General features: G+C 44.6%; 1 protein-coding gene and 2 non-coding genes across 11 annotated transcripts; all 3 read left to right on the forward strand.

Annotated features, from left to right (window-relative positions):
* Nucleotides 1-980: 980 nt before the first annotated feature.
* ATG16L1 (autophagy related 16 like 1) lies at nt 981-22,031 on the forward strand. Of its 9 annotated transcripts, none has more exons than XM_039706451.1 (19): nt 981-1,195; nt 2,187-2,280; nt 4,436-4,541; nt 5,945-6,018; nt 6,207-6,458; nt 7,317-7,382; nt 9,642-9,731; nt 10,497-10,553; nt 10,752-10,799; nt 11,500-11,602; nt 13,754-13,859; nt 13,971-14,041; nt 15,572-15,643; nt 17,586-17,706; nt 18,531-18,636; nt 19,096-19,245; nt 19,644-19,691; nt 20,041-20,142; nt 20,553-22,031. In XM_039706451.1, the coding sequence occupies exons 1-19, from the start codon at nt 1,081-1,083 to the stop codon at nt 20,644-20,646; spliced, it is 1,875 nt and encodes a 624-aa protein (XP_039562385.1). In that variant the 5' UTR covers nt 981-1,080; the 3' UTR covers nt 20,647-22,031. The 9 variants fall into 9 exon arrangements, with proteins under 9 accessions (XP_039562385.1, XP_039562387.1, XP_039562388.1 ...); XM_039706453.1 differs by having other exon boundaries at nt 9,645-9,731; XM_039706454.1 differs by lacking the exon at nt 10,752-10,799.
* On the forward strand, nt 11,812-12,081 carry LOC120500951. Its single transcript, XR_005627206.1, has one exon.
* On the forward strand, nt 14,385-14,647 carry LOC120500950. The gene has a single exon (XR_005627205.1).
* Nucleotides 22,032-22,131: the final 100 nt, after the last annotated feature.

The raw sequence follows: 22,131 nt of genomic DNA on the forward strand, positions 1-22,131 counted from the left end.
GTAAAGACATAAGCACACATCTTTCCTCTCATTAAGCAGTTGAAAGTAGAGCAATGGAGTGAGTTGTTATGGATTTTTACATTTGCCAGAGAACATGTGGTTCACGAGGCTGGCCAGAAGGTGGGAGTGCGGGGAGGGTTGCATAGCAGCTTCTACTGTGTTCCAAATCAGGTGGTTTTTCGTAAAAAGCCTCATGCTCCATTTCATTTCACCACCACCCTCCCTGAAGGCTGAGCCAGGGCTGTTCAGCCTCAAGAGGCTCAAGCCCCCATCCCTGCCTGTCCCTGTCGCCGGGAGGGCTCCGAGCAGAGCCCAGGCTGCCCTGCGGGCCCCGCAACGGCATCAGGGCAACGGGCAGGGACTGATCCCAAGAAGCTCCCCCTGCACAGGAACCAGAACTTATTCCCCGGGCAGTGCCCCAGCCCTGAACAGACTGTCCAAAAAGGCGTGGACTGTCCCCACAGGGGATATTCCAGTCCTCTAGACACACTCCCATGCCCGCGCTCTGGGACAGCCCTGCTGGACGCGGCCATCGGCCCCCACAGCGGGCAGCCTGTGCGCATGCGCGGTACGGGGCGGCCGGAGCCGCAACATGGCGGGCTGGCCACACTCAAAATGGCGGCACAGCAGTGACCAAGATGGCGGCGAAGCCGCTCTCAAGATGGCGGCGAGGCCACTCTCAAGATGGCGACAGGGCCATGCTCAACGTGGCAGCAGGGCCACTCTCAAGATGGCGCCTGCACGCGGGCACAAAATGGCGCGGCGCGGGACCTCCTCTGCTCAGAAAGTGCCTGTTCTCCCGCATGAGGCGGACCCCGCCTCCGCGTCTGCAGCGCGATCTCGCTTGGCGCTTTCCGGCCTGCGGACACCGGTGCTGGGGTCGGCCGCGCCGGAGGCGGGCGGACGGCATCAGGCAGCGGCGGGGCAGCCTCTGTCGCGGTCGCGGCGCGCCGCACGGACGCGAGGGCCCCTGACGTAGCGCGGCGCCATGGCGGGTGTGGGGGCGCGGCCGCCGCCTCTCTGCCCCCAGCGCCGCCCGCTCCGCCCGCCCCGGCCTGCTCCCCCCGGCCTGCCGCCGAGATGGCGGCGGGGCTGCGCGCTGCCGGGTTCCCCCCCTGGAAGCGGCACATCGCGGAGGAGCTGCGGCGGCGGGACCGGCTGCAGCGCCAGGCTTTCGAGGAGATCATCGCCCAGTGTAAGCGGGGCGCGGCCCGAGTAGCGCTTCTCTTCTCCCTCACCGCTGCCCGTCAGTGTGTGCAGGGAGACCCGGCTCTGAGGGGAGGGTGTGGAGTCTTCCTCTCTAGGTTTTCCAGAGCTGGATTCTGTCCGGTGCCCTGTGCTCTGGGGTGACCCTGCTTGAGCAGGGAGGTGGGACCTGGGGACCCGCTGTGCTCCTTTCCGGCCCGAATCATTCTGGGATTGCTCCTCTTCAGCAGTGGGAAAGCCACGGTGGCTCAGGGTCCCGGGGCCTCGGCCGAGCCGTTTCCTCGGGACTGTTTGGGACACCTCTGTAATAACAGAAAGCTGGAATTTTTTGCTTTATCGAGGAGAATATGTCGTTGTTTCAGTTCTCTGAGAGGCTGAAGCGCTGTGTGCTCTGGACAGTGACTGAATGTCTGAATTGTCTGCACAATTCCCGCCCTTGTGGAACCGAGAACAATGGTGCTATTGACCCTGCTCATGGTCTGTTGTGAAATTTGGAGCTACCCAGGGGCCAGCACTCTCTGTTCAGGGCTCTCCTGCCCCAGCTGTGCCAGGGTGGCAGCGGGGTCCCACACACAGAGGGACAAACCAACGGCAGAGCTGGGTTTGGGCTCTGCCAGGCCTGTTCTCCTGGTTGCTGTGCTTGGAGGAGCTGTAGGGAGTCTGAACTTTGAACTTGCTCTGTTTCAGCAGATAGCCATGCACCTGAGAAGTTGCTCTCTCTTTCTCTGTTAAGCTTTCCTAAGGCCAGTCCCACACAGCATCTGGATTAATGAGGAGCTCCTGGGGTGGGGGGGTGAATGGTGCCTGAACCTGTTAAGATCAAAGAGGAGAGAGAACAGTGATGTGGTGGAGGTTCACATAGCATTTGGCTGTGTCAGACTCATTAAAGGGACTAGATCACAGCCAGGGATCTAGGCAGGAGAAGATGGGAATCTGGATTTGCTTTCTGGTTGTCTTAAGTGCACTTTTTGCTCCTGCAGATAACAAGCTGCTGGAGAAGTCAGACCTCCATGCAGTGCTGGCTGATAAACTTCAAGCAGAAAAATATGACATGCAGAGCAGACATGAGATCAGGTATGTAACACTCCTTTTTTGTCAGCAGCTGCTTGTTGTACACCTTGTAACCTAAACCACTGTTTGCTGCCTCACACAAACAGCTCCCAGATCCCTGCAGTCACTTGGCACAACAAATTGAAATTCTGTTGGACTAAATACAACTTACAGCTGTGTCTGAGCCTGAGATAAAGTTACATTCTAAAGTATGTTTAGAAAATGCAGCACAGAAAGGTCTGGCCAGGTTTGGGAAGGAAGCTGATTTATCACAAACTCATGGAACAGAGGTGGACCACAATGAGCTGCTGCTGCTCCTGGTGTGTTTGCCCTGTAACACTTAGAGTGTTTTTCTGCTCTTCGTGTTGAGTACGGGCTGCTTTCATGGCTTAGTTTCTTTCAATCTGTGTCATCACATGAAAGAAATAAACCATGATTGCAAAGTGTCAGTCCCAAGTAAGCACCAGATGCCAAAAGGGAGGTGTTTTGTACCTGCTTTTTAGTAGGATTTCTTGGGAAGCTTCCTCCCTAGCCTGGGAGTAGCAGCTGTGCTGAAGGCAGGGCTTGTGCTGCTGGCTGTGTGCCAGAAGTGTCCCTTGGACAGCCTGTCTGTTCCCCAGTGAGGGCTGGCCAGCTCTGCCCTCAGTGTACCTGAAGAGAAGGCAGGGCCAAGGAGCACAGAATTCCTGCTTCTGTAAGAATTGCTGCCTCTGTTGAGGCTCTTTTTGGTGTTGTGCTGAAACCAGAACCCCTCTACAGCAGAGAATTGTATGAGCATGTCCCACTGGGACACAAAACAAATCAATACAGCAGAGAAGGAAGAACTGCTGGGCTTACAGGAATTGCAGGCAGAGCTCCAGCAGGCTGGAGTTAACACCCATGTGAAAGTTCTCAAAAGCTTTCTGATGGCTGCAGCTGTCTTGAACCATTTCAGTTTATGGGAATTGTGTTCTGGCTGAATGCCATGCCCAAAGATGGGGCTGGACTTAATGTGGATGAGAAGAAAGACACAGAAGCAGCATCTGAAAGTAAATACTCAGCTGAACTCTGACACTGTGCTCAGTACACCACAGCTTTTTGAAACAGAACTACTTTTCTATCCTAGATAGCTGAAGAAAAGTGTTTTTACTTCCTTCAAGCCAAGCAGTAGTGTGTAGTGCTGGCTGTAGGGGTATGTGGGTCTGGAGCTACAGGATGTGTTGGGTATTACCACAGGGCTTGGCTTCTTGTCTGTTTGCACACATTTTTTTGGAAATGCAGTTAGTGCAGCATTAGTTCAGTGAGGGGTTGGTTGGCTGTTTTTTTAGAAGAGCATTAGGTTACTGATATGACTGTGAGATATTTGAATGGATTGTCTGTTTCTCCCTGGACTGTTACAACACAAAATGACTGCAGAAAGGGATGCAATTACCTTGTTCTGTTTGTCTGATATAACAGTGTTAAAGTTAAAATTATGACTTTTTTAAGAGGCTGTAATTCAAAATGTAGCTGATAATGTGCTCAGAGTGTGAGTGTGTATATACTTTTAAAAAAACTTGGTTTTCTCTGTTCCTGTCTCTGTGCTTTCAGAGACATGAGTGATAAATGTTACATTCTGTAGTTGTTTGGGGCAGTGATAGAAATGTTCTGATGTGTAAAAATTCAAGATTATCTCACAGGAAGAGTGTTGAAAAACACAGTTAGTAACCACTTCAAAACTTATACACAAAAAGAGTATAGTCAGGCCAATGGAGGAGTGGCTTGTCACACCTGAGACTGTAAACCCAAGGGCCTGGAAATGCTCCCTTCATTTCCTGACTTTTGGTTCTGTACCCTGTCCAGACATCTTGCATCTTCAAAGTCTGCCAGCTCTCTCCAGAACAAATCAGGGTGGTAAAATATTTGTATTTTTTCTAGAATTTAGAGAGTGTACTTCTAAGACTCAATCATCTTCATACAAATTTAAACAAAGGCTAGTTATCTTCCCTTGGAGTTTGAATACAGGTTTAGAAATGCACAAAAAGTGAATCTAGTGCTCAGGAGATGCGATTTTCCAGTGCTGTGTGGTTTGGTTTGTTAGGAATCACCTGTGTCCCTGGTGTACAGAGCTTCCAAGGGAGGCAATGTCTGGACCCTGGCAAAGGCACAGAAATAACTGGATTCTAGTTTGGGACATGTCTTTTTCTGTGTCCAATTGCAGCCCAGGACATGATAGCGCATGGAACGACGCTCAGCTGCAGGAGCTGGCCCAGCTGAAGATAAAGCACCAAGAGGAGCTGACTGAGCTGCACAAGAAACGTGGCGAGGTTGGAAAGTCTTACATTCTCTGTGGTCCACATGAGACCTTTTGGGAGCCTGACCATGGTTTTACCAGGCTCATTAATCATCATTTTTTCCTCCTTTAATTTACAGCCTTTTTAAGCTTCCCCAATTTTTGATGATTAAAACCAACCAGACGCAGGCTGGTCTGTAATACTGTCATCAGGAGATGAGAGTTTACATTGTCAGCATAGAATGATTATTAAGTGCTGAATTTTCTGCTTCATTAATAGGTTCTTAGTTGTATTAGAGGAGGAAGGAACTGATGTGGGCCACAGAGCTGTATATGACCACTAATAACTTGGAAAGACTTAGAGTGAGTGGGGCACAGGGGCTGTGTGTGGTTTCACTGGTCTCACTTTGCAGCACCAGCCAAGTAAACAAGCACCAGCCAGGACTGAAAGAGCCACGGTACTAGGCTGGAAAGGGAGTGCTGGGTCAGGGCCCAGGAGTTCTGTAAGGATGACAGTTGGGCCTGGAGGAGAGGAAAAGCCAGGCATCTTGGGTTTGTGTTTTGGGGCTTTTTAAAAGCACAGCAATGGACTGAATGGGTCTGAAAGCAGAATGGGACTGCACACTTTCATAGGGAAAAGGTGTGAATGGCCTGGAAAATGCTGTCCTTTGATCACAGCCCACTGGAGGTGTGGAGAAGCTCCAGTGTCAGCAATTCTGAGCTTTCCAAAGGGGAGACTGTTTTCTCTAGGAGGTGTGCACCAAGTGGTTAGGGTACTCAGAATAGTTTCTTTGCTTCCAGCCTGGTGTTCTAAAACCACTTACACAGGCAGGCACTCTTCCCAGAAGTCAGTCTTCCTCCTTCTTGGGCAGCTGAGGCTGTGCTGCTGGGTAAGGTATGAGCTGGCAGCTGCAGCTTGGCAGCATTGGCCTCTGCCTCTCTGTTCCCTGTGCTCTGCAGGCACTCCACCAGCAGCTTCCATTGTGAGAAAACTCTTGGTGGCACCTGTGTTCACAGTGACAGCTGTGTCTTCTGAATGTTGTGGCTGTCCTGGCCATAACAGAATGATTTGTTTCTTGATTGTTAGTACTCATTTGTTTACTTAATTCACAATTTTTAATTTCTGCATTGATTTTTCCACTACTAAGATTTCTTCCTAATATACATTCTGTTTGATCTGAATGTTAATGAAACTTTTTGAGGGAAGAGAGTGAGACATCAAAGGACAGCAGCTTCTTGACAATTTATTTTTGAAAGTGGATTCTCTGATTTAATGACCTGTGTAGCAGATATGCATAGAAAGCTGGGGTTAAAAAGACCTGAAACTGTGATCCATGCTTTTAATGCTAGATTAGTCTGTGCTTGCACTGGAGGCTGCTCAAGATGTTATCCACTGACATCCCTGCAGTTTGTAATGAAATTTTCTCTTCTCCCCAGCTGGCCCAGTCTGTAATTGATTTGAACAACCAAATGCAGCAGAAGGACAAAGAGATGCAGATGAATGAAGCCAAGTGAGTAAGGAGTGTTTTGTCTGTGATCAGACTTCTGATGGAGTTCTTTATTGGAGCTATAATATTCTGTAGGAGTCTTAGCCCAGGGCTAGAATGCCTTAGTGAGGCATTGTGCAAACAGCACAAGGAAGATGGCACATGTCCCAAAGGAGGTCCTCATGGTTTTGTATGTTTTGTTACCATTCCAGGATTGCAGAGTATTTGCAAAAGATTTCTGAACTGGAAACAGAGTGCCAGGAATTGCGTAGCAAACTGCAAGATCTTGAGCGAGCTAATCAGACACTGAAAGATGAATATGATGCTCTCCAGATCACCTTCAATGCCCTGGAGGAGAAACTAAGGAAAACTACTGAGGACAACCAGGAGCTGGTCTCACGTTGGATGGCAGAGAAAGCACAAGAAGCCAATCGCTTGAATGCAGAAAATGAAAAGGATTCAAGGTGAGATCCATGACCTGTGCGTGATAAAACTGATTTGTTTTTCAGTTATGAGTGCATAGGATAAAACCAGATTTAGTTTTGACCTCTTGAGATCTGTATTCTTGCACAACACAGTGAGAGGCCAGAACTTTCTTTTTCCAGCCAGCACAGACTGACACTTCGTGAAAACATTCCTGTCTTTTAAATTAATAAAATGTGTTCTTTTGTTTCTTCAGCAACATTTAACTGTGTGCTGAAGATCATAAAACGGATGGAAACTGTGAGGTTTTGCTAGTATTAGATTTGGACTTCTCTTGTTCATATTGCATCTTATACTGCTCCTAGTTTTATCCTTTTTTGACTTGACTAACTCCAGTGTTTTTTGCATTCCTCTAGAATGGGCATTTGCCATGAGACTGAGCTATGTAAAACTTACTGCAAAAGTAATTTGTATGGCTATTTTTCCTTACAAAATGCTTTTTCTTCTGAATTGTTGCAGCTTACTTGCCAGCTAATGATACCTGGAGAGTGACCTATATTACAAGTCTCACAGTAGCTGGCAGTTTTGTATTAGCTTCACTAACATAACCATTGTTTTGGCAAGTTCTTGCATTCATATGCATCATAAAGGGCTATAGGTTCGCTTTGCCTCATTGCCTCACTTGAGTGATCTTGTCCTTTGCTACTCACAGTAAGAAAGCTGCCTCTTCTGCTCAGAGTATCTTGAAAAGCAGGATAAAATTAGAGCAGGGGACTGATTTATTTATTTATTTTTTAATCTTATGAGGCCCATCAAAACTGTGCAGGGTAGCCTTTGGAATGGGATTAAGGAAATGTTGTTGTTTTTGTTTTTTAATAACCTTGGGTCCTCTTTCTTAGGAGACGCCAGGCCAGGCTGCAGAAGGAGCTGGCAGAAGCTGCCAAAGAACCCTTGCCTGTTGAACCGTAAGCAGTCTTGATTTATAGTCTCTTTCATCAGTTTATGCCTCAGATTTATGCAGAAGCATGGTAAATGGTATCTTTGTTGCCCCTAAATTGGGTAATGTGGAGGAGTGTTTGCACTTCTCGTGTAAAGTCAGAAATGTGCAGTAACTCTCCCTACCTGAACTTACAGAAGAAGGAGTTCTTTTAGGGCTGAAAATAGATGCATGGACTGAAAGTCCCAGGAGTGGCTCATGTGGTCAATAGATGTTGTTACAAAAAAGTTTTTATGCTGAGATATGTGCCTTTGGTCTTTAAGGCAGTTTTTCATGAAACAGTGAAATAATTACTCTAGAGATGCCTGGATTTTAAAATATTAGACTACAAACATGCTCAAGGGTTTCCTCTAGGAACAGGCACTGAGTGAATTAACCTGGGTGAAAATACATGGCTTCCATACTGGCAGGGATTTATTGTCCAAGGGAGAAACAGTGGAGTACTTTACCTGGTGAGATGAAGAGAAATCCCTCTCGTGCCTTGTTCTTGCCCTGCTGTGTTTGGCTCTGGGTGCTGTGGGATCAGGGGGCTGAAGGGGGCAGTGGGAGCTGCGCGTGCTCTGAGCTGGGCTGGCCAGGGTGTTTGTGTTTGCCCAGTCCAGAACAGCTGCATCTGATCTTCCTGGGCCCTGCTGAGTGGTGCCAGAGCAGCCTGCAGGCTTTTTCTGGAGATCTTTTCTCTATGTTCACATCACAGAGTCACGTTAAGTGCTGTGCTGCAAGCCCTTGCAAAGGACAGGAGCAGTGCATCCCTCTGGGAGCGGGGCTGTGGGAAAGGCTGGGAAAGGGAGGAAGGGCGTGTGGAAAGGGAGCATGAGACACTATAGCATAATTGCTTCTGTATACTACTCAAAGAAAGGCTGGGAAAGGGAGGAAGGGCATGTGGAAAGGGAGCATGAGACACTCTATAGCATAATTGCTTCTGTATACTACTCAAACTCTGCTTCAGAGATGGCTTTCATTTCTTCTGGATGATTGTATAGTTTGAAGAGTGTTTGTGTCGTGTAAATGTGTTGCTTACTGAAGGGAAAATGCACCATTTCAAGGGGTGTGCCCTGGTGTTTATATTTACTTAAAAATACATTGTTAACTTGGAAAGTTCTTTTGCTACACGTAGTTTTAATAGTAGAAACTTCAGATTTTTAAAAATGAGTATTGGCAGAACTTGATAGTATTTTCTTGAAACACCAGCCTGATACATTCAATTAGTGAATGTATTTTCTATAGTCTTTTCATGTATACTCTCCTCCAAAATCCTAGAATTGAAAGTGCAGCTATATTTTGAAATGAGAGATTATTTGGTTTCATCCTTTTAAATGCTTTTGCAGCTGAGTGTTACCTGATGGCACAAACTGGTTATTTAAATGCTGAATTTAAACTTCTCTTCAGTCAAATGGCATTAGTAAAATGTGTTTAAAAGTAGTTTGTCCTGCAAAATCAGCAGCGGAGGAAAAATCATCATTGAAGGAAAAAATACTAGGCTGTCAGAGTCCATGGTGACTAATGGGGGAAATCTTCAGCAATAGCTGAGTAATGTAGCTGGATTAATTTATTGTCACACTTGTGACTACCAACACTTTAATGGAGTGAGCAAAAGCAGCTCTCACACTTAATGGTGCTGTACCTGAAGTACAACAGTGTAGAAAGTATGAGGGTGTCTTTGGTGTGGGTGAAGCAGGAAAATTCAATTAACCTCTGGTGCTTTCTTTAACACTTGCTTATTTTGAAACAGCAAAAAAGGTGCTGGTATCACCTCTGCTTGGTGTTGCAGTAACTCATGTTTTTGTTGTTCTGTAACTGCTCGGGCAAATATTCACTCTGTAGCAAAGCCTTGCTCAGGTGTGGTGGTTGTTACAATGCTGTGTGTAGTTAGTGCTGCAGGCTGAAATAGGATGACTGTAGTAAAGAGAATCTGAAAAGGAGGTCTGAGAAGAGAAACAGGGGGATGTGGAAATCCAGTCCTGCTGTCAGTAAAGTGGAATTGGCAGCTGGAAGGAAAAAACCTGAAATTTAGTTGCTGTCTATATCTGTTCTCAGACACTGTGTGTTGTATTACATCTCTGGCAGTTGCATCAGTGTGTGTTATCTGGATCTACCTGTGTGTTGCTGTAGCTCCATAAACCTGGGGTGTGCTGGGTATGGAACTGACAGGCCCTGGAACAGTGCCATCCTGTCAGTTGATGCTGTCAGTGGCTGATTGAAAAGGAGATGTTTTCTCTCACTCCAGCAGGGATGATGATATCGAAGTGCTTGCGGATGAAACCTCTGACACAGCTGAGGAAACCTCTCCAGTGCGAGCTGTCAGCAGGACGTCCAGGTTTGTGACCAAGAGATTCCTTAGCATGTCACTGAGGAAGAACAAGGAGCATAGTAGAGCTGGAACAATGTTGGGAGTGTAACTTAGCCTTTAGATGGAGCACAGTTTAGTGCTTCTGCCAGAGCAGTGGGAAACTCATGTGCTGTACTCACTGTTGCCATGCTTTAGATGTGCTGGTTTTCCTTTGCTGTTTTAACTAAATTACCCTAGTGCCTGAAAAATCTTTGTTTAATCTTTAAAACAAATATTTAAGAACTATATAGTTACTAATGTGGCTATTACAATGCTTGTTGTTTTATGCCTCCATTACTCTACAAGACATCAATGTGAATATTGATATCACAATAGCAATAGCTATTTGCACATAGCCTGCGTTCATCTGAAATGCTGAAAATAATCTTCACCTAGATTACATTTATCTTGTTCTTTCTCTAAAATAGCAGTGAGTGGAAAGTAAGAGGTAGTTACATGAGATCATGGATTAATGTGATTGAAATTTCAGACTTGGCACACTGTTCTGTCTAAACCCAGCAATTCACAGGATGAGGTTGAGGGACATTGACAGAAACTTCATCCATAAAATGTGTTCTGAGTTGTAGTTGCTGATGACTTTTGCACTGATGCCTGCCTTGGTGTTCTCTGTCTCTGGGCTGGGTCTGAGGGGAGGGAGTCTTTCCAGAGACATGTTGCTATGAAATGTGTTTGTGTTGATCTTTATGTGGAGAAGCTATTCACAAGGTTTAAACCTGTCCTCCCCTCCTTCAGTAAGCGACTCTCCCAGCCAGCTGGAGGCCTTCTGGACTCTATCAGTAATATCTTTGGGTAGGTTAGAACACTTTCACCTCCTTGTTTTGTTTACTGGTTTCAATGTACACCAAAATCTTGGTGATGCAGGGAATGCAAACAAGTATTTTCAGCCTTCCTTCTAGCTTCTGCCTTTCTTTTTTTTTCTTTTTTGTTCTCCTCAACTTCCTGTTTCTTCCATCTTGCCGTGTGCTGACCTCTGACCTTTCCCTCCAGTCTGTCTGAGTCTCCCCTTTTGGGACATCAGTCTTCTGATACTGCCAGGTGAAAACATTATCCACTCTTAGTCCAGCATGTGATTGTATTCCATTGAAGTAACATGGAACCCAGCTGCATTGTGCTGATTAGATTCTGCAGTTGATAACTCTGGTTAGAAACCATCAACAGTGAGAGAGGCAGAGGCCCTCTTTGTGGAAAGAATACATGGAGTTTGCTCTTACTTTCCACTGCACTTTGCTCCTTTAGTAGGGTTCATTAAAATAAGTTGTTGGGTTCTGTGCTTTGTATCCAGAATGGAGCCAGTCCTTCTAAGCTAAGCTCTGCAGTAGGTGGATGTCTTTGCTTAAATGGAGCAGCCCAACCTTTGGAACAGAGCATTTTGCTGCCTGGGATGTAGTGCTGAAATGGTGTTGAGTCTTCCTAGACATAACAATGGAGCTGCAGCCAGTCCCATATTTCTCTTCCTACTGAAAACATTAAAACACTGCTCCAAAATGAGGTCAGTAATCAGTTCAAATAACTTAAGTGGAGAACTGTGAAATATCTAAAGCCACAAGTGAATGTAGTGTTACATGACAAATGTAACTTTTGAAAGATGGGATGAAAAAAAAGATGTTAAAAGCACCTTCCCCCATTTTTAAATTTCTGTACAGAGCAGTTAATTGACAGGTAGACATCAGGATGAATTCAAGAGAAACAGTGTTCATTTCTCGTTTTAAAATGTTTTTGCTTTGTTTCATCTCAGGAGGCGTTCTCTGTCCTCATTCCCTGCACCCCAGGATAATGCAGAGCCACATCCAGGTGCCAGTAAAGAAGTGAGAGTGCCCACTACTGCCATTTGTGTCTTTGTGAGTACAGAAGGAATTCTCTGCTCTCCCATTCTTTGTTCTGGTTTTGGAGGAAGCGAATTCCCTATGTGGGAACTGATATCCTGAGACTCTTTCTGTTAGCACTGCCAAACAGGAAGAAATTCTTGGTTTGGTAGAAGCATTCATTTCATTTAATTCTGACCCCACATGTTGCTCAGAGCCAGTGTGCTCAATGTCTGTCTTACTGAGGTCGATGATGACAAAGAAGTTTTCTGAGGGCACAGGGAAATTCCACCCCATTACCCTTTGGCTCCCAGCAGTCCCTATTCTATCATGCCATAGTAGAGCTGTGATTGAAGAAGAGATTGCTGACAGTTTGGGATTAATTCAGTACCAGTTCTCCACAGTAAAGGGAGTTGTGGCACCAAATGTAATCCAACAAACCTTGTGAAGAGGAGCTCATGGTGATGGGGTGTTCTCATTGGCTGTGCATGATCAAAGGTTTTCAAGCTGAGACCTCCTTTATGTCTTCTTTGGCCTCACAAAGCCAAACTTTCTGTGCAGGGCATTGTCTTGTCCTTGAAAGGAAGTTGTCTTGTAATGCAGCTGCTTGTTTGAATATGTGTGTGCCTCTGGAGCTTTCTTAGGCACTCCAGAGCTGGATGTGGATTTTTCATGGATATTAAATGACTGGTTTTCTTCATCCAGAGTATCAGTGTGGCTCACTGCAGCAGGGAAGCATGTGTATTCTTGCCTGCCCTGTTACCATATTCTGTAGTGGAAGTTGTGGATGGAGGGAGTAGCAATGTCGCCTCAGGTGAGAACAGGGTCATGACTGAAATGGCAGCTGGGGCTGGCTTGAATAGGGGGCATCAGAGGAGGAGGTGTTAGGCTTTAGCTCCAGTGTTTTGAGCCCAGGTGGAGGGTCAAGAAATGTCTAGGTCTGGCAGAGCATTCCAGGAATTAATGCAAGGGCTTTGTGGCAGAGGTTTGATGCAGGGAGCAGACTGGGCTCACCTTTGGAGAGGCAAATAGGAGGTGGAAAAGGTAGTCACTCCAGGAGTCATTCCCAGGCATAGCTTCTAGGCAAGGCCTTTCACCAGTTTTGTTGTGAATGGCTCCTCTGCATTTGCAGAAAGATCAGATTGAAGTGTGATTAGCCTTAATTGTGAGCTGGCAGACCACATTCAAGCAACAAGTTCCATAAAAATACAGGTTTCCAGAAAAGCTGGCTTAGAAAGAGCAGTTACCGAAAATACTTTAAAAATAATTATGGTAGTGGTGGTAATAGTGTGGGTAAGTAGTATAAAGCTGTGAAGTGAATAGAGGAGTGAAAAAGGAATTAATCTTAAAATTCTCATAGGTTTTAAAAGTTCAAGAATTCAGAACATTAAGCTGTGAGAAGCAGGGGTGTTGGAGGGTCAGTGCATCTGCAGAGAGGAGGCACACCTTAAGCCCAAGTCCTCTGCCAGCAGGTGCTGTCACACTTGTACTGCAGAACCACCAACACACCCAGTGAATGCAGTGCATCTGCTGTCCTGTTTCCTGCTTAACTCAAGCCTGACTTGATTGTTCCATGGTTGCATGAACTGATTGGATCATGTTCCGTGGCTGTCTCTAGATGGAGGAATGAAAAGCTACTTTCCTTCTACAGCACATCACCTGTTACTGTTTCTTGTTCTGTCCATTACTTTTTTTTTTTCCTGGTGTGATTTAAGAGCCTAAGCTTAGGAAGCATTATAAGGCTTTTGGTAGTTTGTTATTGCTGCTGAGTCCTTGCTGCTGTTTTTTTTTTAAGCTACTTTCCTTCTACAGCACATCACCTGTTACCGTTTCTTGTTCTGTCCATTACTTTTTTTTTTTTTTTCCTGATGTGATTTAAGAGCCTAAGCTTAGGAAGAATGCTTCCTATAAGGCTTTTGGTAGTTTGTTATTGCTGCTGAGTCCTTGCTGCTGTTTTTTTTTTTATGTGCCTTTGTTTTTTCTTTAGATATGGATCAGCCCTTTTGCTCTCCCTTTTGCTGTGCACCACCAGCCACAGCAGAGTTTCAGTCTGTGGCTTTATTTCCTCTGAAAGATGCACAGCTGTGATTCTGTGTAACCTTTAATTTCTGTAGCTTTCTGATCTGTGGGTTGTGGGTGTGTGCTAATTCCCTTCTGGGTGGCTGTTCTGTTCCTTCCCCTCCTCAGGATGCACATGATGGGGAGGTGAACGCGGTGCAGTTCAGCCCTGGCTCCCGGTTACTGGCGACAGGAGGCATGGACCGGAGGGTTAAACTCTGGGAAGTCTTGGGAGGTAAACCTTTTTGCTTTGGGATGCTAAAAAACCCTCATATTATGGGTCACTTTGTATCAACTTCTGCTCTAATCCATTGCTCAAGTTTTTTGTTCATCTTTCTCTGTGCAGACAGGTGTGAGCCCAAAGGTTCCCTCTCTGGCAGTAACGCTGGGATTACAAGCATAGAATTTGATAGTGCTGTGAGTATCTCTGCAATATCCACTGTTCATAGATGGGAATAAATTAATGGAATTATGTTGTTCTCTACTATTGTTTCCATTCTAATTGAGGTTACCTGAGAAATGAGTTAAAACATTAAAGCAGCTGAAATGGTACAAAAGACCTTTATTTGATGAGATGTAGTCTGTAATTCTGATCCTTGCCTTACAATTCAGATGGTGATATGCAGCTCAGACATTGGCTGTTACGGAATTTTGTTTAAAGTAAGAAATTAGCATTCCACTGAAGCTGGCATAACAGCACACAAGTAATACACTGAGGCTTTATTTCTGTGAATTTTTTTTTCCATAAGTGCTTTACTGAGGTCTATGATGAATAGTAAAAGGTCTGATTATCCCAAGACTTGCAGTTCCATGCCCTCTTCTCCCAGCAGTTTCTCCCCAGCCATAGCACAGCAATGTTGTGGCTGGCAGAGTGTTTGCTGACAGTGTGAGATGTGCTCAGGTCGTGTTCACCTGGAGCAGCGGAGACATGACTGAGATCAGCATCCAACAGTCCTGCTTGAAGGAGTTTGGGGTCTTGGATTGGTCTAACTGGACATGTGATCTGACTTTTCTGCTGAGACCTCTTCCATAGCATGAAACTGATAGGATTTCTGTATTTGGTGATTCTGTGTGCTAAATTATGATACACACCCAAGAGGATCCTTCTTTTGGACACTGACCAGCTCGTTAGAGATGTGCTGTTAATCTGCAGGAGAAACTAGTCCTGAGGTTTGGCAAGTTGCTTGAACACACTTGCTGTGAGAATTGCCTGGATGAGATACCAAAGGACTACAAGGGTTCAGGAAAGTCTTCTGTGATGGACAGGAGTGCAAGTATAAATTCTGTGGTGTCTACTCTCCATCATGGGTGACTTGTGGAAGCCCTAAGCCTAAAGCCATGAACAAGTCAATTTTTCTCTCCTCAGGCAGATTTAATTTTTGAGATGCTAGAATTTTAATGAAAATGGCAAGAATCAGGCTAATTCCACTCTAAGACCTTTCTAAGCAGTGGGGTTGGATGATGCAGGGATTTTTTCCTCTGGAAAAAAAAAAAAAAAAGAGTGAGACCTTTCTAAGCAGTGGGGTTAGATGATGCAGGGATTTTTTCCTCTGGGAAAAAAAAAAAAAAAAAAAAACAAAAAAGAGGAAAACAACTCCACAACAGATAACGGTAAACTAGAACATATTTTCTCACTGCAGCAGAAGGGAAAGATGAATGTCCTTTTTCTGCTCTGGCTATTGTTATAATTGATACATTATTCTTGTTATAATCTATAGCCATGATTCCACAAACCCTTCCATTTTGGGGAGAAGCAGGTGCCATAGCCCTTTGGTAAGGGTTACATTAGCTTTCCATACTGGCATTTGCTACTGTGGTTTTGGTTTTATTCCTTTTTTCCTTTGACAAAATAGCACTAATATGGTTTTAATGGTTTATTAGAAATATTTTAATTTGGTTTGAATATTGACTAGCAGAAGGAATTTGAAATTAATCTTGTGTTTACAGGGCTCTTACCTCTTAGCAGCCTCAAATGACTTTGCCAGCAGAATCTGGACAGTTGATGACAATCGATTACGGGTGAGTCTTGCAAGGCAAAGCAATGCAAGGTTTTTCCTGTCCTGTATTCCCAGTTTTGTCTAATGGGGACATGGCAATTTTGGAAGTTGGGCATTTACAGACACTTTTAATAGTTCTTTTTGTTGAGAGGTTCTTTATCTCTTGAAGATCTTCACAGCAAGACCTAAAATACACTGTTGATCTCCACACAGCCTTGCTGGAAGCTCCAGTTACTCTGTATTCTTCCAGCACAACCCCCAACTAGAAAAAACTTGCCACATAAAGTGTGTGTACACTTTTTTGTACCCCTCTGGGGAGCTTTAAATGCTTATTATGATTTATGGGCAGCTACCTCAACGTTTCAGCCTCTCTCAAAGGACAGACTGCTGAAAAGGGCTTTGTGGAAGACAAAGAGAGACTTCTGTTTTAAGTCAGTAGCAGCATTCTTGAAAAGGAGCCCTCTGCTTGGCTGTCCAAGGCAGCAAGCCTCAACATGTTGGACATCATCCTCAATGTCTTTTGAAAGGTTCCTCCTTTCCTCTCAAATGCTTTGTACTCATATTCTTCTCTTACAGTTGGCTCTGATTTGAAAATAATCCTTTGATAGACCAAAAGAAAAGTTTCACAGCTTTCCAAGAGCCTTTTTAAATTGTCATTTCCTGTGTACACTTTTTCTCAATTTTTTATTTTAGTAAGATACTACTGTGATGTTCAAATCTTCTGACATTTCAGTGTTGGTTATAACCAACAGATGCACTGTAATTCATTGGGTAGTTTTCAGTGTGGAGTTGTCAAGTCTCAGGAAAGTGAAGAGTATCAGTTCTTTTGCACCTTCTCCTTGGCTGCAAAACCTACTATTGGATGTGAATTATAGTGAATACAAGTTTAGCAGACATAGATAACTCACTGCAAAAGGTTAATTACACCTGCAAACATTCACATAATATTCCTGTAATTCTTTGGAGTGCACCCATTGTTTCCAAGATGAAGTAGTCCTCTCTGTTTCAAGTGTGAGCACTGTGGACTCTTCATGGCTTGCACAGCAGGAGGTAGTAAAGCTGAAATCACTGTAAACTTTGCCAAAACTCCCTGCCTAAATGCAACACCTGTATGTGATGTCTGTGCAGCAAGGGCAGGAGAGAGCTGCAGAGTGGAAGATAGATCCTTCTTGCTGGAGTTTGTATTTCTCTCTTAAGGCAAGGTGGTCTTTTTGGGATGATGTTTTGTGTGTCAGGTTTGGGGTTTTTTTCCCAAACGTAGCTCTTATTTCTTTCCATTCTTAGAGGCTTTTATTTTGTGTTTCCCCAAGCCCACATTGCTTTGTGTAATTTGATATTGCGTTGAGTGTTTTTAAAAAAAATCTGAACTGTCTACAAAGATTTATCTTGTTTGTCATAACTCTTACTTTAGTAATTCATTGTCTGTTTTGTGATTTAGTATGTGAATATTGAGCAACTTTAAGTGAATGTGGTTCATGTTCTCAGCCCCAGAGAGCCTCCCTGTGCACTTAAAGAAGCTGCTGTAGGGAATTTTTCTGAAATCCCTGGTTGTCTCAGCTTTCAGGCTTTAAGATGTAATAACAGTTGAGACTCCATATCCTGTTGTGTCCTTGAGGGAAGCTCCATATAAAGCAGAAAGGCACAATTTCCATTTTCAGCATGCTTTAACCCCTTGGTTTGTCCTGCAAGGCTGTGTTGCAGTTGCTATCTGTCCATGAAATGTAGGTGTACAGAGTGTTGAGGAGGGAGATGGCAGGTTCCTGAGTAACTGCAGAAACAGCAGCAAAAGGTGACCTGTATTTCCCAGCTCCAGACTGGACTCTGATAATTAACTCTCCTACTCAATGGTGATCTCTGTTTACCTGCAATAGATGTTTTTTCTGCCAAGCAAAGCGGGAGACGTTAAAATTACAATTTGAGAAAGTGGAAATGCTCAGTTTGACCATGTCAATCTTTGTCCCCAGCACACCCTTACAGGTCACAGTGGTAAAGTTCTGTCAGCCAAGTTCTTGCTGGACAATGCGCGCATTGTTTCGGGAAGTCATGACCGGACCCTCAAGCTCTGGGACCTCCGCAGCAAAGTTTGTAAGGAAGCCTGACTCCTGCCTTTCATCCATGTTTTGTGCTTCTGAATGCTCCTGGTAGTCTGGTGTCAGATCAATTATTGGATCTTTTTGCCAGTATAAAAATAGCAAAAGCTAGCAGTCATCCCATTTTCTGTTTTTCTTTAAGTTACTAAATTCTTTCTGCCTGTTACCTGGAATAAGAAATCCTGTGTGTGCAGGAAGCACTGTTAATGCTATTACACTGAGAGCAGCTGTTTTTGGGAGTGTTCTTTGTTTACCAGTCTGGGGATGGGTATTTTAGTCTTCCACTAAAAACTTGGAGCCAGGCCAGGTTTTTAACTCTGAGGTGGATGGAAGTGTCTCTTGGAAACATACCAAAAATTTCAGCATCTCAGATGAAGGAATTGCTAGGATCCAGGTTTTTCTTTGGGAGCAACACCTTATTTCCTTGGTTTTTCTCCTGCGGGGGGCTCTTAAACCTGCTTGCACTTGAGAGAGCATTTGAGATTCAAAGTTACCTTGATACCTGAATTGCAAACATAGGTCAAGGAGACAGATTCATGTTGTTTAATAGTAGCAAATTATAGCTGGCTAAATATGAAGTGGAAGTAAAGCAGCTGTCATGGGAACTTTTCAAGTCCCAGCAAAGGAGATTGAGAAAAGCAGAAAGGTTGAAGACTTAATCAGGATTATTTTAAGACGGTTTGCCCTGTGCCACTCCTTGGGCAATGCTCTGTGGCCACTGTATGGTGGGGGGAGGGTTTAGGGATTATTTTCTGTCTCAGTTTTCATCAGTTTGGACAATGTGAATTTAAGCATGTCACCATTGCTTTCTCCTTTTAGGTATAAAAACAGTGTTTGCAGGATCTAGCTGCAACGACATCGTGTGTACTGAGCAGTGTGTAATGAGTGGACATTTTGATAAGAAAATTCGTTTCTGGGACATCAGGTAAAACTAATGTAGGAGAACTTATGGTGTAGTAGTGGTTATGGGTCTGCTGTCAAGTTAATCTGAAGTAGGAAACTCTTATTCCTGAGCTTGGTGGCTGGGGAGACTGTTACAAAAGTGGCAAAAAGCCATTAGAGAGTCTTCTGTTACTCCTTTTAGGTTGTTTGGTATTATAGGTTTGGGATTTATTTGGGAAGTATTTTTCATTGGTCAGTACTTGCTGTTCTAGGGTGGGGTTGTGAGGAAAGTAGTGTTTTAACTGTTTGCTGGAAATGCTATCCTCAGGGTGGGATCTAGCTTGGGAAAGAAACAAAATGTAAGAATAAACCAGTAATTCTTTTTCTTCTTTTCCACACTGGGACAAGTCAAAGTTTTGATGCACTGGTTTGGCTTCTGGACCCTAGTCCACAGCTTGCTTTTTTTCCTTTTTTTTTTTCCCCCTCCTTTTTCTGTCTTTAGGACTGAAAGCATAGTAAAAGAACTGGAGTTGCTTGGGAGAATCACAGCTCTGGACCTGAACCCGGAGCGCACAGAGCTTCTGACCTGTTCCCGTGATGATCTGCTCAAGATCATTGACCTGCGGGTCGGTGCTGTCAAGCAGACGTTCAGGTCAGTGTATTCCTCACAGGAGCACTGTGAATTTCAGGACCTTGTGTTGTGGGTTACCCTTCGTGCTGGAGTGGTTTCCAGGACCTCTGTGAAGACAGCAGTCTCCTCACTTTTCTTTTCTATATGGCAGAGTTCTCTAAATGTCTAGATACAGCAAAGATCTGCTCTAATGGATCTTCTCATGTTTCTCTTTAAAGAAGGTAGCTTGGCTTAGAAATCTGTGTTCTAAAGGAAAGAATTTCTTCAGGTGCCATTGAGAGAAGGGTGTATGAGAAACATGAATTGGGATAAAGGGATGCTGGAGTTTATTCTGAACCATGCAGAAATCCTTAGCATTGTCTTTAGTAAGTATCTCTTCTCATAAATGAGTTAACAGTTATCTGATTCTAACTTTCCAGTGCCCAGGGATTCAAGTGTGGCTCTGACTGGACGAGAGTTGTGTTCAGGTAAGGTCAGACATAAACAAGATAAACCTTTCCCCAGCTAAACTGAGTGATTCCTGATGCTTGACTGCAGTGGTCCCCAGTTACAGCTAGAAAAACGGGACAGAGATTGTAATTTGTCCGAGGTTACCTCTTGGTCAAGCCAGAGTGTATCTATTGATCCAGTGTCTTGGAAATGCTCTGATTTCAAAGTGTTTTACCTCTTAGTATGAGCAGGTGATAACACATAACTCCTTAAAGACTATTTCATGCCAAGTTGCTTGCTTAGGAAGTTGGTGGAATGATGATGTGTGCTCAAAATTGCTGACTTGCAAATTGTTCTTTGCCTTCTGCACCTGGTCTGATCTCACAGCCCTGATGGTAACTATGTGGCTGCTGGCTCAGCTGATGGGGCCCTCTACATTTGGAATGTGCTTACTGGGAAATTGGAGAGGACGCTTGCAAAGCATCACAGGTGAGGGAAGTGGGACATGCAGCTTTAGGGTGGGGATCTGGATTGGGGATCTTGCTGAGCTATCAAAAGTTGGAGTTGTAAAGCTTTGCAACTTTTATTGGCATGTGAGAATTATTAATATGCAAAGTCTTTGTGGATTCATAGCTGTATACTCTAGATTGAATTAGATAAGATTTGTTGTTGTTACCTTGTTAAACTGAGATATGATTCTAATAAAGTGATTCTAATAACATTCAATATATTTTGAAGAAATAGTACCTCCCTCAGACTGATTAAAAACCCAAGTCTCTTGAGATGTGAGAAAGTGGGGGGTTTTTTATTGGTAATAATATTATAGTATTTCATTCCAGTGCTGAGTGCTGTTGTGGAATTCAGCTCTTTTGTAAACTTACTCTTGCCTTCCCTTTCAGTTCTTCTATCAATGCAGTCACGTGGTCTCCAGCGGGTGCCCACGTGGTCAGTGTGGACAAAGGAAACAAGGCTGTGCTGTGGGCTGAGTTTTGACTGACGGAGGGTGAGAGCTGTGTGTGGTGCTGCTGGTCTGTGGCTGCACAGCGTGGAGACCCGAGCCCACACCCATCCAGAGTCAGGATATTGCCAAGCACATGGGCTTTGCTTTCCAGAGGGAAGTTCTAAAGCAATGGCGAAAGGAGCCCGAGTCAGAGACTTCTCATGGCCATAACTGCACTGTGGTACTGGGACTCGGAATGGGATTAGCTGTTGTAGATGGAGAATGCTATTTAGTTATGCCTTTACTTGCAGTATCTATGCACCACATGGAGCTGAAGATACTAGCAGAATTCCTCACCAGACAGCTGTGCCAAATATCCTGTCACACAAATGTATCTACAGCACTTCTGAGGTGGAAACTTTGGAAAGAAGTCATTGTGTATGCTGACTTAAAGCATGTTCTGTCTCCTGTGTTCTGTTCTGGTGGCCTAGTTCAGGCATGGGTGAGAGGATCCTGAAACACATCCTAGGCAGTTTGCAGTGTTGGAACAGCTTTTAAAGAGAGTCTCCTGTGGCTCTGACAGCTCTTCTTTTGTCATCAACTCAGTTTAGATCTGTTCTGATCCTGGCACAGGCTCTCCAGCACTGTCCTGTGAACTCTGTGTATTGGTTCTTGAGGCAACGGTTTGTTCTTCAGGACTTCTGCACCCTTGTGTTGAAAAGCCCTTCAACAGCTTGGGCATCACAAAATAGGAGGTTTTTTAATCTTTTTATACCACAGGCAGTTTGATTACTGGGTGTGAGAAGAGAGCTAAGCTTGATGAGGTTGTTCTAGAAGTTGTGCTGCAGTGATGAGGAATGTAGTAATCCTGTGACTTCAGTCCTGGAATACAGATGTTTGGTTCCTTTTCTGTTCATCCGTCCTGTCCTGGCGGCTGTCAGTACACAGGGGAGCAGTGGCATCAAATCCCAAATGCATTGTTTTGGTGCTGGCAATCCCAGGCCACTTGCCCCGTTGTTGAGCACACGTGCAATATTCCCGATTGCGCTGGAGCCCTCTGTGGTACGGAGCGGTGGCTGAGCTCTGTCCCTGTTCTGGCACCCTAAACCATGATGTGTCTGAGTGTGAGCTACCTGGCATATCTGTATCCAGCCAAACCTTTCCACATCATCTGGGCCTCAAGACAAGCCACCAGCGTTTTATTGCCTTTTTATTTGCACTTTATTTTCTTCTTTCCCGATAGTGTTTTACTATGGAAGTATGTTCTTTGGAGGGCTGGGTTGGGGGAGCTGCTCTGACAGGCTCCCTCTAACCCAGCCTTTCGTTCAGACACTTTCTGCAGAGGGGAATTAGAGTACATGGGGCAAAGTTTTTATTTATTCAGCTGCCCATAAGAACTTGATTGTAAATAAACTTGTGTTCTGCTTTTAAAACCCCACACTGCTCTGATTTATTTATTTGTGCATCTGTGTGCGAGATCTGGTTTGGAATGAGTGCAGAGGGCGACCTGAAATACCATTTTCCTGGTGCATTGTGGA

Source organism: Passer montanus, unplaced genomic scaffold (genome assembly GCF_014805655.1).
Source record: "Passer montanus isolate IOZ18808 unplaced genomic scaffold, ASM1480565v1 scaffold193, whole genome shotgun sequence".
Classification (NCBI taxonomy): Eukaryota; Metazoa; Chordata; class Aves; order Passeriformes; family Passeridae; genus Passer; species Passer montanus.

Coding starts and splice junctions, on each gene's coding strand:
- ATG16L1 (XM_039706451.1), top strand. CDS start 1,081: ATGGCGGCGGGGCTGCGCGCTGCCGGGTTCCCCCCCTGGAAGCGGCAC. Junction 4,542..5,944: donor TGCACAAGAAACGTGGCGAG/GTTGGAAAGTCT, acceptor TCTTCTCCCCAG/CTGGCCCAGTCTGTAATTGA. Junction 20,143..20,552: donor ACGCTTGCAAAGCATCACAG/GTGAGGGAAGTG, acceptor CTTCCCTTTCAG/TTCTTCTATCAATGCAGTCA.